This window comes from Dicentrarchus labrax, unplaced genomic scaffold, assembly GCF_905237075.1.
Source record: "Dicentrarchus labrax unplaced genomic scaffold, dlabrax2021, whole genome shotgun sequence".
NCBI lineage: Eukaryota > Metazoa > Chordata > Actinopteri > Moronidae > Dicentrarchus > Dicentrarchus labrax.
Genome location: NW_026136702.1, coordinates 23,984,664 through 24,002,754, shown reverse-complemented (window position 1 = coordinate 24,002,754; position 18,091 = coordinate 23,984,664). Strand labels below are relative to the sequence as shown.

Sequence of the window (18,091 nt, the reverse complement as noted above, 5' to 3'; positions counted from 1 at the left end):
ATTTCAGCTTATAAATTATGTCTCTCATGTGGTTCAAAGGACGGCTTTCCCAAAATTAATTTTACACTTTTATCTAAAATATATCTTACGAATCGTAAGTTAGTGAGTTAGTAGTGAGTAGTGGCAGTCTGCTAAACAACCCAAATTAGACAATCCCTACTAAAACTATCAATGGCTACATAGAAATATGGTCAGAATTACAGGTAAGTAGTATTAGATGTATTTGGCTAAGAGGTCACTTTTGTGCTGTCACAGATTAGAGGGCCACACCAACACTAATAATAAAATGCTTCGTGACACAGAAGTTCCCTGGAGCACCACAGTAAATGCTGTTTGTACTTCTGTGTATAGAAATGGTGGCAGGAATCGAGAGTTGTTTCTTTGAGGGACAACGCCATCAGAGGAGGCTGCAATGCTCTGACTGGCTTTGACAGTGGCCTTTACAGGTGTGTTTATTTTTATTCAAGATTTTCTAACGTAAGTACATTCATGCTCAATATGTGTAAATAGGACAGTCAGAGAGATATTGGCTGTTAGTTTGGCACAAGGTACATGCCTTTTTCAGCCCATGAACTGACCTCTGTAGTGGGCTGAAAAACCCGACAGTTCTCAACAGTGATGTAGTGAAAGTGATTATACACTAATAAAATGTGAATATGATATTCCATTTCCCCCTAAATGTGACAAACTGGAATCTTGAATGAAATCTTTTACAAAGGTATCACTCCATTCTATGTAGAAGGACGTATAGGTAATAATAAAAGAACACAGATTGCCATTTTAAACCATTGTGACTGGCTGAGATAGTCACTTATCTCAAACCTCATGAAATCTCAAGCATTTGATTTAACTGGCTCCATTTATTGCTATTGTAATTGTTTTGCAATGGCGTCACCAATTTAAGAAAACCTGTAAGAGTGATGTTAATTTCTGATATTTTAACTTAATAATTATATGAAATGTGATAAATCTGTTTACATACCTTTTTATAGTATAGTCTTAGTACTTCCATTATCCCAAATGTTTCCAACAATGTTCAAGTCTGTCATTTTATTCAGGTAACGCTGCATTTCACCGGGTCGCCTGTCTATGGCATCATATCCCCTTTGTGCATGCGTCAGTTATATATTTTAACCAAATGAAGAATTTTTGTCATCAGAAGTTATCAGAGATCTCGTCTGCCCAACTGTATCAGTGAGACACAGATTTTTAGGGTAATATTTAGCACAATGGATAGATGCGTTGTGCTAAATATCTTGCCTTGTTTTTACCTCTAATGACATTTAAACTCTAGCTGAGCTCCAGGTACTCCATATGTGTGCGTGCATCTGTAGGCCTATGTGTGTCATTGGAGTTGCGGCACAAATGAAACCCTAAAATTCAGAGCACCATCACTGAAAATTCAAGCAACCCCATAGCACCAGCAAAAGAAAATCTCTAACCAAAGTTAGTAGTTATCTGTCACTCAATGCAAGCACCAATGTGCTGTAGCTCATATGAAGTGCTGGTACACAGTGATACAAAATATAGTGCAGTCAAAAAAGTCTGAGGACAGTAAGACATTTTTCGTTGTCGCACACTCAGACACATTGGTTCATGAATCCTTACAGTGACTCTACCCTCTTCGTAATCAGCAAGAGCTAAGAAAAAGAATACCATAATCCAATTTCAACCCTACAGAGCCCCTAAAGTCCCCGAAAGGAAATATATTTTATCTTGTGCGAACAAGTTATTATCTTTTGGCTTTATAGGCATATGTTGGGTCTCTGTAAATAATGTTATAAGGAGTTCGGTCTAGACCTGCTATATTTGAAAAGTGTCCTGAGATAACTTCTGTTATGAATTGACGCTAAACAAATAAAATTGAATTGAATATGTTCGCTGATTTCTCCACTATGTTTGAAACATTGCTGTGTTCATTGCTTTATTTAAGCAGTCAATTTGCTATGTTATTGGTGGGTGAGCTGGTTGATAAGATAGTTGAGAAAGATAGCTTTCTGTTATTCGCCCGTTTTACTGAAGTGTCCATGTCCCTCTAAACAGAATCTGACGGACATTCAGATTTCAGCAAGAGCAGCAAGAATTTCATGGTATGACATTCAGAGGTGAAAATAAAACTTGATAAGCTGAGTTCTCTCCATTATATGACAGCTGTGTGCATCTGAAGCCGTTATAGATGCATATGAATTTATAGTAAATAGTGCTGTCAGTTAAACGCGTTATTAATGCTGTTAACACAAATCCATTTTAACAGTGTCAATTTTTTTAGCGCAAGATTAACGTTCTTTTTGGCCTAGCACACTTTGTAGTTTTTTTCACATGCTGTTGCAACAACTAGTAACGTTAGAAAAACTACAACACCACACCGGATCTAGCTAGACCGGAAACAAAACAACAGGCACACCGCACACTCTTGTTTAAGAGTAGTAGACGTTACGTTTTGAGTGGATGGCAAGCGCGAGACGCCGAAATGGATGCCAATAATATACTGAATGGAAAATTTACTTTTAAAAAGTTGCCAAATGGTTCCATTGACAAGACCAAAGTGATCTGTGTGTTTTGTTCGTGTGAACTGAGCTATCATCGCAGCACGTCCAGTCTGAAATACCACTTGATGGCCAAACACACAACTGATGTGAATTCTCCGCCCCCTCGTCAAAGCCAGGCAACAATGGATGATTTTTCAATAAAAACAACATTTGCACAAAGCAAGCCGGTCCACTTTTCCATGTTGATAAGAGCATTAAAATGAGAAAAGATAATGGGTCAAAAAGAAATAAAGGGACATTTAGAATAGATAAAAATGTGCGATTAATTGCGAGTTAACTATGACATTAATGCGATTAATCGCGATTAAATATTTTAATCGTTTGACAGCACTAATAGTAAATTATCTTAAGATAAAAATGATTTCCTTTTGGGGACTTCAGGGGCTCCGTACAATCCCCATACACCTGATACAAAATAAAGGTTGAGCATGTTTCCACTTGAATTGGTCTTGAGTCAAACATTTAAACGGCTACTTTCCTACATTGTTCACCCCTTCGCTGGATCTGAGGCATCTTGTTTGGTCATTTTTCAAAAGGTCACAGTCTCATCTCCTTGTGAACCATCTGTTGGTGTCAGTGGTTCTGGTGAGCGCTGGGCTTTCACTTTGAACACATCCCACTTCTCAGGAATCTTGCCTTTGTTGAAGAGCATAACAGCCAGGTAGGAGAACGACAAGTTGGCAGCAAAGGCAGACAGCATGGCGATGGTCTTAATCGGAGAGTACTGGACATAAACACCATCCTCAAGGGTGCATCCTGGGAAATGGAGGACTACAGGCAGCTCTAATGATGGCTCTCCACTTAGCAGTCTTAACACCAACCCCGTCAGCCAGCCCATTACAGCCCCATAGCCGTTGGAGATGTTGAAGAAGAGGACGCAGACGAGTTGAGGGAAGATAAAGATGTAGGCCACTTCTGTGCCAAGAAACCACAACATTATGATGCTGTTTTTCAGGTTGGAGAGGGATGTAGCACCCAAGCCAACTATCACCACAGCCACACAGATCACCCACTGGATTTCTCTGTCTGATGCCTGAAGAAAAAAATCGTGTTCTCACCCGCAACACTAGAAAATCATTTGAGAACAAAAGAATAAGATGAATTCACCTCCATTTAGTCTCAGAAGCAGGTATGTCTAAATCTAACCGAAAGCCAAAATAGCTCGACATCAGTAAACCACTTCATGTCTTCTACACTGCAATGAACCGAGACTTAATCCATTTTGTTCTAATCTCAATCTCTAATATTTAATTTACGTTCATTGTCATCCTATTTGGTTTACACTTTCCTTAAGTTTCTCTTTACACATTGAAGAAACCAAACCTGTTTCCTCAGGATGTTCAAAATGTAGAGGAATTTGGAGCAGATTATTTCATGTTTAGGGAATCTATACAATTCTCTGTCAGTCACAATCACAATCATAGGTACTTATTTTTTGACGAATTCTGTGCTTTCTTGTCCCTGATGCTTGGCCATTGCTCTATTAGACAATTTACATTTCCTTTTCTTCACTGAAGTTTCTTGTACGTCTTAAAATGAAGAAGACCTTGCAACCCCCATGAAGTTTTGGCGGCCCCTAGTGAGGGTCCCAACCCCCAGGTCACTGGATTATGTCAGATCAGGGCTATCTGATGTCACAGAATATAAGCATACAAGTGTCCTATTCATTTGCTGTCATCCTTCTTTGTCTGCAGTTTTTGTTCAGACGGTGGGTTTATTAGATGGTTGTTTTTGTTGTTATATGGCTGTCTATGGTAGTTAATTAGACTCAACTACTGTATATACTAACCGTACAGGCCTGTATAACCAAATACAATTAGATAAATCTATATATTAAGTAGATGATTTGATAAGGCAATGCCCTATGGCCGTGTTTACTTCCTGCACCATAGTGGTGAAAGTGAATGCAATGTTTTCATTTAGGTTTTTTAAAGCTCATTGCAATATGTAGGAAATCCTAATACCTGTAGATGCTGACTCTGCCCCAATCAATATGGAGGGTATTCCGAATACGACGGTACAAAAAGCTGCTGTTTCCGCTTTTGTTGGCCAGTGTCCAGGGGGGTCCCATTGCCTTCCTCGGCTCTTGGGTTTCCCCCTGTGTCTTTTTTTTTCGGGCTTCTTGGGTTTTTTTTGTGTTTTTGGGTTTTTTTTTTTTTTTTTTTTTTTTTTTGGTTTTTTTTGTTTTATTATTTTTTTTTTTTTTTTTTTTTTTTTTTTTTTTTTTTTTTTTTTTTTTTTGTTTTTTTTTTTTTTTTTTATTTATATTGTTTTTTTTTTTTTTTTTTTTTTTTTTTCAAGAAAAATAAAAAAACAATTTTTTAAAATTTTCTTTCAAACTGTCTATAGGAGATCATTATATTTTAACTATATTTACAATGTGCATTTGATACATGGGATCTTAAGTTTTTGCTATCATTTTATAGAAGCATTTTTAAGGGCATTTTGCATGTTAATCTACGCATTTGAAGCTTTTATTGCGTAACATTTTATAACACTAAAGAGCTGAACATTTTATGAATTTTAGGATGCTGTAGAAGAGAATGGATTCAGGTGACCTTAGTGGTCACAAGGTTAACATGAAAGAGCCACAGTTTGGTAGTTGGTTTATTTAGTAAAAGGACTGAGTTAGTTTTAGTGGGAGATCATGGTTTAGCTTCAAATATGTATGTTAGTTACGTTTGTGAACTTATAATGAGTCTAGAACTTCTGACCCCTTCAGTCAAGTGGATGTAACAAAGAAGTTGTCGTAAATTTTTTTTGTTTTATTTTTTTTTTTTTTTTTTTTTTTTTAATTTTTTTACATGTACTAAACTTTTGTGTAATTAATTATATTTACTATTAATATCTTGTTGATTCTGTATGGTCCGTCTACGGTATAATTTTGTAAGTCGAGTGTAAAGACGTTGCTTTTTATGGTACTTCCACATTTTTGATTTTATGCCATGTCTAAAACCATGACGATGGCAAAAATTAAGTGTACACCATTTTAATCAAAAAAAAATTTTTTTATTTTTATTTTTTTTTTTTTTATTATAATAAAAATTTTTTTTTTTTTACCCCCCCAGGTTTTTTTTTTTTATAAAATAAAAATTTTTTTTTTTTTTTTTTTTAAAAAATTTTAAATTTTAAATTTTTTTTTTTTTAACCTTTCATAAAACCCCTTTTTTTTTTTTTTTTTTTTTTTTTTTTTTTTTTTTTTAAAAAAAAAAAAATATTGGGTTTATAAGAAAAAAAAAAAAAAAAAAAAAAAATTGATCTCAACCCAAGAGCTGCAACAAAATATAAACTAAGATAAAAAAATTTTTTTTTTTTTTTTAAAAAAAAAAACCAAAAAAAAAAAAAACTTATATAAAATATGGTTCTTTGCACTTACATTTACTTTTTTTTATTTAACTTATGGTTTGATTATTATTATTTTAGGAACTGATTTGTCAAAGATGCCTATTCATGATTATTGATAATGCATTGCAGAATGCTCCAGTGTAGTTCAGGATTGTGCATATTATGGTTTTGCATGTCATGAGCATGTAAACACAAGCCGAAGTGTTTATAATCTGTAGAAACTGAAGGGAAACTTCAGATTTTACATTTGTTGTGGCTGTGTTAGGACCACCTTAAGCAATCAAATGCTTTAGTGTTAACCACATTGCAATGTGCTGTCAGGTAATTCCTTCCCCCGTGCAGAGGTACTGTATAATGCTGGTAATTTATTGAATCTGTCAACAAGGCAAAGTAAATGCTTGGAAGAAATACACTGAAATTAGGCATTAATACTTGAAAATGTAAATAAAGTATTTTAATTACATACTCTACAAACAGTAGATGTGTTTAAATCTGCATTAAAAAAATATCCCTTCATGTGACTGGAAAGCCATTAAATCAGGCTGTTCTGATCTATAAATTAATGGATGATTCTTACAATATCTGTTGTTCATAGCTGCATAATACGATATTAAAAGCTTCTCTTCAGTTCATTAACTCCCTGCAGCCATCTGAGTGCAGTGATGATGTAGCTGTGAAATGTTGTGACCACGGACGTAATTTGGGGGGGTCACACAGGGGACATCTCCCCTGCACTTTTTCAAAAGCCTGTTTTGGTCCCCTGCAGTTTTTACCGTCCAAAAACAATGTTACGCTACAGTAAACAGGGACACATCAAGCACTAGGACCAGGCGGAAAACAGCCACTCAAGCAGAAGTCTGTTTCCCTTAGTTTAGACCGCCCCACAAGCTCCTCGATTGGCTCTACCGTTTCTTGTGTGATTGACCGTCCCCGCTGTCACTCCATCTTGCTTGCACACCGGTCTGCTAGTTGCCCAGGAGTCCTTATTAATCTGCCACTGTAAATTGGGCGTTTGTTCTACCTGGGTCACGTCAGCTAGAAGGATTGTAATATCAGAGGTTTCATTTCATTTCATTTTCATTAACGTTTGAATCGGTGTCCATGTGCGTATGTGTGTGAAGTTGACGAACAAGGTGAAACACAGAATTGGGTGATAATGTTTTGCTACATGCTTTACAACCAGTCAAACCAAAAAAGGGAACAGTAAACTTAGAACTACTAGAAAACACAGTGAACTGAAAGAGTTAGAGTTTTATTTAAAATACTTGTGCCCCTGGGTTAAGTGACGGTTTGAAATCCTGGCCAATGTCATGTCAAGACTGGGTTAAGTGATGGCTTGACACGAACATTGCAGGGAAGAAGGGGGAGTTACAGAATCTTGATTTCTATTTGATCAGCACTGTCTAGGTTGACAGTTTGATCTGAGTTTCGTATCTTACTCTCACTAAGAATGACTGGTCAATCACAAGGTAGCCCAATCACAGTGAGAACACAACCTCTGTTGGTAGCTATGTTTGTCTGTGTGTTTCTTTCAGTGGCCAAGCTGTGTTCACTGAGTCTGTAGATCAGTGCTCTCTCAGTAAAACAGTGGTGCCAGAATGAGTTTTAAAGTGGCTTGGGGACATCCCACTTTTGATGATGTAATATGCTCGTGAACTTTTTCATGTCAGCTTCCTTTCAATCTCAGCCTAGCCTTTTGTGTTTCTACTGCCAAAGTATGGTAAGAAATCAGTGGAGTCAGGAAAGTGTAGCTAGGAAAGCCATCCTGCCCTCTAGTTTGTGGTTGTACAGTTTCATGAGGCTGTTATTATCCTAGAGGTCACAATAGCTCATTTTATACAAAGAATGGTTTCACTATAATGAAATGGCTACTATGGAGACGAACATCATCACACGTGAATACCATTGGACTTATTGACTCCACAGGAGTATGACTGGAAAGCTGACTCCAGTTACACCTACTTTATGCAATTCCAATATTGTTTGGATCTCCCAGGATGCAGAAATATTCAAAACACTAGGAAAAATATTATTTATATTTCTAAATGTATACTGCATACAAAAAAACATGACAAGGTTTGTACCAATGAGCCCACTACAGCCTCTGACAGACATTAATGTCTGATGTATTCGTCTGCGCAGAGTTGAGGTTACCATTACACCTGAAGGTAGGAGGACAAAAAGCCTCCCATTTTGGCACCAGTGTAATGAAAGAGAGCTTCAATTCAAAATCAGTTTTATTTAATCAATCCATAAATAGAAGTCAAAATGTACATACATCTTTAACAATAAAAAATAAATCTGATTATCATTCATATATCAAGACCTGTTTTATCCGCATACAAACTTGTCAAACATCCTCTGAACCAACAATAACTTTTCAGCTTCTCCCCTCTCACACTCCTTTATGTGTGTTTAAGCCCAACTAGAACTCTGTAGAGAAAAGGAACCACATTCCCCAAAATATATTCACTGCAACAAAAGGGAACAGCAGCTGGGATATCGGGGTCATACTGTGGCAGAGCTTAGGCAATTTATAGCTCTTTTTGCTCTTTGTCTTTGATGAGGTGACTTTTGATAAGTTGTTTGGGACCCGGGGATGCGTTGCTCCACTAAAAATTTCAATATGCAGTGATTTATAAACAGATTTTGACTTTACGCCTTCTCCTGATGAGGCATAAGATTTATGCCCAGTCTCAGCAAGCAGAAGGCCTAAGCTGAGATGGTGCAACCAGCGTAACTATTAGGTCAGACTTAAGACCCAGTTACGACTGACTTAGACTAATACACTGCAGGAAAAGACTGATTTTTGGCCCTGTAAATACCTAAAAAAAACATCACTAAATCCCGGCAGTTAATGGCTGCTTATAGCCTGTGAAGTCTGCGTTCGCTTATGCCAGAAATTGTCGAGAACTTGCTTGTTGGTGCAACCGACCCCAAATGCTCAAATTAAGCTTCAGTATAGGAACTGGGAAAATCCGAACAAGACTGCTTGCTCAGCTGTAAAAGCATGTCGCTGCTAATGTAGAAACTTAAAAAAAACATGGCAGAATAAGTGTAAATCTACAGATCACCACCATCATTAGAAGAAATGCAAGTGAAGAGATTCTTCTCAACCTGATCCAAAAACCTACTTAGTCGTGTCTCATTTCTCAGTCTTAAAATGCATAAGACCAAATAACTCATCTGAATGTTTAAGTATAACAACACAAACCATCTACCTGCAAGAGGAGGCTAACTTTTCACACTGAGCTGGAGAAATTTTACACAAATAAATAACTTTAGGTTCACAGTGGAATTGATCAACAGACTGTTCATCCACTGGGACTGAGAGGAACGTGTGAACCAGGTAATGTACATATGTAAAAAACCAGCAAAGCAAAAAAAAAGCAGCATCTCCTAGTTGTTTCCATTAGTTAGTCATTGATAATAATACAGTTGATATAATTGGTTAAAATCTGACCATAAAAAAAACATTAAACCAACTATAGTATAAGTCTAGACACTCACTCAGTTATTAAGTGTATGGTATTGAAAAAAAAACAATCAAACCCGACAAATCAATCGCTGACACTTGTCATAAATCAATAAATACATCATCTTCTCTATGCAGTATCGCTGACTTCAACTCAGCTTAAAGTAAAAATTAAGAAATAGACAATCTTCATGTTGTCAGCCGAGACATTGTCCAGCAATATTTGGCGATCAATGAATCTATCAGTGCTAATAATCCCATTTATTAACAACATCCTGATTAGATTTCACATTGTTGATCAAAAGCTCCCTGAAGTCCATGCCTTCTCTCATGTGACTACACACAAGATGTGTGTATTATTAACGTTTCATATGAGAAAATGTAACCTTGCCAAAAGCGTGGAAGGATGCCATTTCAAATCCCTGAACAGGTAAGGCGAGGTGCAGTCAGGTAAGGACAGGTAATGATAAATGCTTTTTCTACCAAATTAGCTCTTGTCAAACTGGTTCTGTTAAGATTCTTTGAACCTTGGTTCTATCTAGCGATCCAGCCTGTGTTTCCACCAGTTGTGTGGAACTGCAATCGGATGGATCATCAACAGAGGGGCTCTGCACAATGCACAACAACCTCTAGAATATGACACTTCGGTTCCAAAGGAAAACCAGCTATTTTTTGGTTCCAGTTGGGAACAAACTTTTCAGGTTCCGAACCAATTTATTTTTGGTCTAAATGTTCTGAAAATGATGTGCAGGAACCGAGACAGAGCCGGTTCCTATAGGTTGAAAAAGGCCTATGAGTTAAGTTACCTTCATCTGCACCCTGAGCCATCTTTAGATTATTAAAAGTTATTTTCCTGAGGGGTTCAATAAGCCTCTCTGCATAAAAAGACATGAAAAAAGACTTCATGAACCGCAGTATAGAAAAGACTAGAATGGGCAAGAAAAATGCAAGATTTTTCCCATTTCTATTATTTTGTTTTCCTGACAATCCAGCAGATCCTGTGACTGAATCTCTTGTTGAATTTCTGCTTTTACTGGAATGTGTTGGGTTCTACTGGTTGGGCTTGTCCTGGCTGAAGTTAAACAGGAGGCTCTTGGCTCCATTCTGCCATGAATACAGCGTCTCCATGGGAGTTTTTCCATCCTGCACAGGAGATACAAACACACAAGATTGCAAATCAGTGCTGGAGGAATGAAGCTTGTGTTCTTTAGATTCCCCCTGTTGATAAGTACGGAACAACATGGTAGTTTTTTTTAGCTCCAGTAATACTCCTTTACTTATAATGCCTATAATACTCTTTACTTTTGAATCTTTATAATGTGGTATTGCTACTTTTACTACTAGTCCACTAAAAACATGTTTTTCTTCTTGTCCCTACAGTTGGATGTTTGAAGCTCTGCAGAGTTATGTATGTGCTGATGTGGTGTTCAGTACTTACACAGTTCTTGGTGTTGAGACTGGCCCCGTACATCATCAACAGCTTGATCATCTTGAATCTGTTTATTCTCACAGCATCGTGCATGGGCGTGTCTCCGTCCTTCAGTTGGGGAGAAAAAAGGCGTTCAGCACAGGTGATCCTTTTCCAATCTGAATGAAGAGTTTCTTTCATCAGCATCTCACAGAGTGTGCGAAAACAACCAATCAGAGCCAAGAAAGATAGTTATCTTCAAGCCACCAACTCAAAGTGTCTTTACATTTTTTTTGGCTCTGATTGGTTGTTTTTGTTAGTGCCAGGAGGATTCTTACAAATTTTATTATGTGCACTAGGAAGAGCCAGATTTTTTCCGTGAGTAGTTTCCGCAAATATGACAAAAAGTTACCTACTGCATCCCTGAAACTACATCTCATAAAATATGGATCCCCTGCCTGATGTGTATCAATTTGGGTGTCCTTTACCTATTTATTTATTTAAATTACCTACTGCAGCTTTATGATTAAAGGCTGGGAACCACTGGTCTAGGTCCTTACTCTGTCTTTGGCGTTGACGTCTGCTCCACAGTGAATGAGATGCTCAGCACACTCACAATGTCCTGTCCTCACAGCAACATGGAGAGGAGTGCTCTGCAGCTGAGGAGAGGAGAGGAGTTTCAGCAATTACAAAAAAAAACAATCTGTATCAAAGACTTATGTGTTTCCTTGGGCCTGGCTGTCTGTTAACAACTGGTGTCTTCTTTAATACCACCACCAGATGGTGCCAAAGTAAGGAATTTTCATAACCACGAGAGGGATTAAGGACTCTGTGTACCAACCTTGTCTCTGTAGGTGAACTTGGCTCCCTGGTCGAGTAGGAGCTGCAGGGCGGGCAGACTGCCTCCTCTGCAGGCCCAGTGAACTGCCGTGGCCTCCAGCTGAAACACACTCCAAACTGTTAGACCAACCCTCTGTGTGTGTGTGTGTGTGTGTGTGTGTGTGTGTGTGTGTGTGTGTGTGTGTGTGTGTGTGTGTGTGTTTATGAGAGAATGAAAGAATGAATTGTAGTGTAGGGCTTATAAATCTCTCACCTTGTCTTTCTTCTCGATGGCAGCTCCGGCCTCCAGGAGTCTTTTCATGACCTCCACATGTCCTTTGAATGAGGCTTTGTGAAGAGCTGTTCTCTGGAACTGAAACCCAATTTGAAAAGTTAACATAATATACTATTATTATTATTATTATTATTATTATTATTATTATTATTATTATTAGCCTCAGCTCCTCAAGTAGTTTTCATTAAGGAATGATAATTTGTCAGGTGTAAACATTTCTTTTATTAGCATATTTTAATGATATCTATTGCCATGATTCTACCCGCAGAGGCAGATGTTGCTGTGTGACACTCACGTGGTCAGATGCATTTGGGTTTCCTCCATCACTCAGGTACTTCTCCACCACGGGCAGTTTGTTCTCCATAGCTGCTGTCAGAAACAGCTGCTCATCCACAGTCTCTGGCTGAAAGGTATATGCAAAACAACTTACATAAGAACTCTAGGTAAAGGAAGAGTGTACCTGCTTATGTTAATATGACCAACAAACACACAGAGCAGAGATCTCAGCAGGGAGTTGCAGTCAAGTACACACTGGACGTTAAAAACAGCAAAATGAAGAATAGAATCTCACCACGGTTTCAGGCTGTGGCTGCTGTTTCTTGTGGATGGGAATCTTCCTCTCCCTTCTCCTCTTCCTCAGCTGCAAGATGTTGAACAGGTCATCCACCGTCTCCAGTTTCAGCCTGCCGCTGTTATCCGTCTGACATGGCAGTGACAAGACAGAGGGCTTCAGCACAACAACAATAACAACAACAACAACAACAAGGAACAATAAACAAGAAAAGATATGTATATATATATATATATATATATATATATATATATATATATATATATATACATATATATATATATATATATATATATATATATATATATATATACATGTATTGTATTTGCTTTGCAAGTAACATAATGCCAATCATACGACGGAGTATTAGTATGGCCCTAATACCCTAATACGTCGTATAATCAAAATAATGGCGTTCAGTAAAAAATACAATCATTACCCCTGAAACTAAATAAATTGTAAGTAGAGAGTCTTACAAAATGTTAAGCACCACAGCCTCACAACTGTACTCAAAATAGTATCTGAGTATTAGTATTAAAGGAAATGTTTTTACATACAGAAAAAACTCAAAATTAGATTGATTAGTTAAGATTTATTTATCTCTAATGAACTTTCAATGCAATGATATCAGCACCATCATTATGAGGTTAAGAGTTTATTCCTGAGTGGATTTATATCGAGAAAGTGTTATTCTCCCAAAGGCCGTCAGGTGGCAGCATGTGTCAAGAGACAAACTCAGGAGGCAAACTCAGGAGGCAACAACCGACTTTCAAAGACTGTCATCAACCTTCTCCTAGATCCTGCAGCAGATTTGGATATCTCATTTAAAGTAATTCATTATTTCTCCCATATTTTCTGTACCTTCAATAAAAGGCAAGAGCTAATAAATAATCTAATTATACATTAAACTACCTTTGGAGTTCTGTGGACAGATGTTCAAACTCTTTGTAGTAGTAAACTACTACTTTACTGTACTTTCTTACTGCTTGCATCAATACTACTAACAATACAATGACTACTGCCTCTGACAATACTACTGTGATTAGTATTGCTAATACTGCTCTTAATGTATTACTATCCATTGTTACTAATACCACCACGCCTCCATAATACTCCTACTATTATATGTACAACTACATCGCTCATTAACACGACCACTGTTATCATTACTAATACTACTAATACCACTTTTACCAAACATAGCTGAGGTTAAATTAGGCACAATTAAATTAGGAAATATCCCCTAAAATAGGATTTTTTTTAATCATACAGTGATTAAGTCTAAAAGACTTTAGGTGAATAGTCCATTCCATTCACTATATGACAACTTAAGTTAGTGTTTCTCAAATGAGGGTACGTGTGCCCCTAGGGGTACTTTGGAGTACAGCAGGGAGATTTAAAAAAAAAGAAGGTTAACTTTAAAAATATCAGTCACGCATAATTCCTAAGTTCACAAAAATGTGGTTTTATAAACCACATTTTATATTCAGTAGTCCCTATTTTCATTGCAACCGTTAACTGCAGTAAAAGCTGCCTCCCCCACTAGTTTGTCAATGAGTTGGATCTATGAGGTGGCTCCTTAAGGTGAAATATCTTTTTTATAAATTAGGTTGTTATAAGACAGAATAAGAGCATGATCCCTGTAGAATACCTTAAACAGAAACGCCTCACTTTGGTCATAAGATTAAGACCCCAGACTTTTGTATGTTGCGCTGGTTACCAACACCCAAAACATAATTCAGTACCAATAAAATGTTTAACACACGTATAATAGTTTTAGTATTTATACCAATCCTAATATACATTTATAGTTCAAAACATTGCAAAATTTTGGCTGAATTATAAAAGCCAGAAGTAGTACTAAATGAAGAGCTGTTTGGGAGCTGAATGAGCCAGCTCTAACTGCTGATCTCAGCCAAGTGATCCACACCTCTGTTCTCCACTGGATTTATCTGACAGCCATTACTTTACAGATTAAGATTGTGGTCGGTTTATAAAATATGATGCATTGTTAAAGATTAAATATGCAATGCAAATTGCCAAGACCTTGCAGTGGATTTAGGCTAGCTGATAACACTTTATAGTGCAGACCTTTTACTAATAATGGATAATGGAGTGTATTTACTGGTATATTGTGGCACTGCTACTTTTACTTGTAAGTAAGGGATTTGAATAATTCTTCTACTATTGCTAATATTTCTACTGGTAATATCATTACTACTTTACTGTTGCTGTTTATGATATTATTACTGCTAATGTAACAAAATATGTACGTTCATATTAGTTTGTATGGACCTCAATAACTTCTACCAATCATTGCACTGCTGACACCTGCTGTTGTTATCTGTGTATTCTTACATTGAGAGCTGCCACGCTGACTTCTTCCTGTTCACTGCCACTGTCGCTCTCCTCTGATGGATCTCCGCCCACCAGCTCCCTGTGGGACCTGCGGTCATCCTGCTTCTCTTGATTGACAGCCGCCTCGTACACGCCCCCTTGGAAGTCATCCGGCTCTTTGCTCTCTGACCTCTTACTGGACACCTGAAAATGAGATGAGATGATGCTGTAAACCTTCACACCAACACACAGGAGAACTATATGAACCCTGAGTTAAAGGACCAGTGTGTAACATTTAGGAGGACCTATTGGAAGAAATGGAATATAATATTCATAGGTATGTTTTCATTAGGAATCATTTTTGTTACCTTAGTATGAACCATTTTTAAACTACAGACTCTGGTCAGTAGACCTCTATGAAGACGCCATGATAAACCCCCATGTTTCTACAGCCCGATTAAATTCAGTTTAATTTAGTTCCATCCTATTCAATTCAGAAAAATTTTATTTGTATAGTGCCAAATCATACTAGAAGTTATTTAAAGACTTTTCAAATAGAGCAGGTCTAGACTCTACTCCTTAACAATACAAAATAATAATTGTAATAAAAATAATTAATAATATAATTAAAGCCCACAACGTGGCCACCGTAGTTGGTTCTCCTTCATGTTTGTAAGGGCAGGGTGAAATAGTTGAGTTGCAATCTGTAGTTACCCCTGCTAGATGCCACTAAATCCTACACACTGGACCTTAAACATGTATCACACACTGGGGTGTTTTTACGAAACGTTTAGTGAGCTCAAACACATACAGCAAGACTGTAACACTAAACATTGACAAGAAAAAGCAAAGATAATGAGAGAATGAGTCTGGCTAAAAAGGCTGATCTCAGCTCAGCGGGAGTGCTTTTATTTGTATTGGTGCAGAGTTGAACACATGAGCAGCTCTCAGCATTTGGCCGCTGTAGAGCCAAACCCTGCTGCTGATGGAGGAATGTAAACACAGCTCAGCCTCAACACATTAACACACACTTCAGCTCTTTATTACAACTGTTTATATGCTATTGAATCACTCAAGTAATCGTTAACACTGCGTATAGTCTTCATCAGGGCTTCCCAAACTGTTTCACGTCGAGGATCTCCACAATAGATGCACATTATGTTAATGATCAAACTGGGATCACTATAAATTACAATCAGTTAAAACCGCCATCCCTATTTCTTTCCTTGTTGAAAAATGTGATAAAACTTATTAAATATTCTGTTCCTCCTTTTGCTGGAGACTTCCTACAACGCACTCAAGAACCCCTGTTGGTCTCCAAGATCCCAGTTTGAACACCACTGGACTATAAATCATTCTTACAAACATTTAATCACTAGGGAAGATAAACCTCCCAATTGAGATATTATGTAAAAAGTATCAAGGTGAAGTGTGCAGTAACAACAATACTAGCCAATGATCCTTAGTAATCAGTTTGCTATTTAATTACCTTAATGTTTAATCCCCTAATTTAACTTACCGGTGCATGATTAAGATGGAAATGGAAAAACTATTAAGAAATCTGTCCAAGAAATTCTCCACAGTCGACTTATTTAAAGCTTGATTGGTCAGAGCATCACTACTATACATTGTTTTACTATTTTAACATAAGCTTAGTTAAATAAAGGTTTTCTTTGTTTAATAAAATTTGAGGATGGTTTAAACCAGAGAAAAATAATCTTTTTGTATAAAAAAATTTTTTTTATCCCTAAGAAAATCAATTCTCTAGTTTCTCTTTCTAATAAAAGAACATTTCCACTCCATGTGATTTCTTACACATTTTATAGAATAAAATCCCGCAGCTCCTTTTTGGTAGATGTCATTTACAAACATCAGCAGATCTTACCAGTTCCTCAACGCTGTGAAGTCCCATTCTTCCCCTTGATGTGAAGTAGTTGGATCACTGTGGGTAACTGGAGTTAAGTCCACTAGTCTTCTGCTGTGATGGTCAGTGTCTGTCTGTCTCTCCTGCCTGCAGCCTCTTATATAGCCCTGTCAAACCTTAACTCAGATCACATTACTGCCTTCATGTGCTCATTTGGCATGCTCAGTTGTACCAACATCACCCCACCCCTTCCCCATATCCACACCCAGCCCCTCCCACTATGAGTTCTGCCCAGTTTGGGCTTCTGCTGGCTTCTCTTTGTCACGACGCAAAGATGGAGGTGAGGTAAGAGGTGTCACTTTGCCTCACACTCTATGGTGTGCACATTTATGGGCTGTGAGACAATGTGAAATAAACCAATTTCTTAGTTTTTAGAAATACAACTTAAACCCAAGACTGAACCTATACTGTGACATCTACCACTGGAGTACCGGTTTGAAGCCTTGAGTTTTCATTATTGCTGTTACCATCACCAGAATTGACCATATCTTCTACACCTCTGTCCTGATGGGATAGGTAGCCACGCCCTAAAGCATACTGTGTTTTATCATCTATTTACTCTAAAAGCGACCATAGTTAACAAAATGAACATCATGCTGTATGGAACAAGACTGAAACTGGAGACCATAAACTCATTTTCTCATTAACAAAATCATACGTCCACCTAAGCTTGAACTTGACAGGTTAGTTACAACACATTTGTCCCAAATCAACCATGTTGAACTGTCATGTTTTCTACAGGAGCCCAGAATGGACAAATCAAACACCGGCTGTAGACTGACTGCCAGTGTTTGTCTGGTGTTTATTGAGTGTTCAAAGCTGCTGTAGTTTCTCCTACAGATTTCATATCCCGTTCTCATTCCCAGATCAATCAAATACAGATACGAGCAGTTTTCAGTTAGTTGCAGTCTGAAACTTGACCATTAGATGCCACTTAATCCCACACACTGGTCCTTTAATGTTCTTTTTCTTTACTCTTTTTCAGCAAACACTGGAAAGCAGCATGAAGCCAAAATAAATTATTCATAACATTATGTCATTTTACATTAAAAAGAGAAAAAAAATATATAATTTTTTAAAGTTCATCAGTTGTAGAAGGAGACCACACGCATTAAGGTTAACGCCCTTTTTGGTAAAGCAGGTTTTTACAGAGTGATTCATCCTCTCAAACACAAACAGTCTTTGACAGCGTCATGCTGGGCATGTGGCCACAGTAATGCAGTGACATCACTGTGAGGAGACAGGTTCATGGTTGAGAAATAAATAGTCACACTTCCAAACATCTTGTCACTGCACTGCAGCCAATCACAGATCGAGGTTAAAGGTCAGCAGGATGACTGACGGTCTGACTGACAGCTGGCAGTGGAT

At 37.5% G+C, this 18,091-nt stretch overlaps 1 protein-coding gene across 1 annotated transcript; it reads right to left on the bottom strand.

Moving 5' to 3' along the window:
* Positions 1–8,113: 8,113 nt before the first annotated feature.
* On the bottom strand, positions 8,114–16,843 carry LOC127373659 (ankyrin repeat domain-containing protein 1-like). Its single transcript, XM_051418326.1, has 9 exons — positions 16,685–16,843; positions 14,821–15,003; positions 12,463–12,591; positions 12,187–12,294; positions 11,871–11,969; positions 11,619–11,717; positions 11,338–11,436; positions 10,808–10,906; positions 8,114–10,512 (listed from the first exon to the last, which is right to left on the bottom strand). The coding sequence occupies exons 1-9, from the start codon at positions 16,709–16,711 to the stop codon at positions 10,420–10,422; spliced, it is 936 nt and encodes a 311-aa protein (XP_051274286.1). The 5' UTR covers positions 16,712–16,843; the 3' UTR covers positions 8,114–10,419.
* Positions 16,844–18,091: the final 1,248 nt, after the last annotated feature.

Bases quoted from the DNA above. Each gene is read 5' to 3' on its own strand.
- LOC127373659 (XM_051418326.1), bottom strand. From the start codon at position 16,711: ATGGGACTTCACAGCGTTGAGGAACTG. The intron at 15,004-16,684 runs GTAAGATCTGCT...TCTCATTTTCAG, and splicing joins TTCACAGCGTTGAGGAACTG to GTGTCCAGTAAGAGGTCAGA. The intron at 11,970-12,186 runs GTGAGTGTCACA...ATTGGGTTTCAG, and splicing joins ACCCAAATGCATCTGACCAC to TTCCAGAGAACAGCTCTTCA.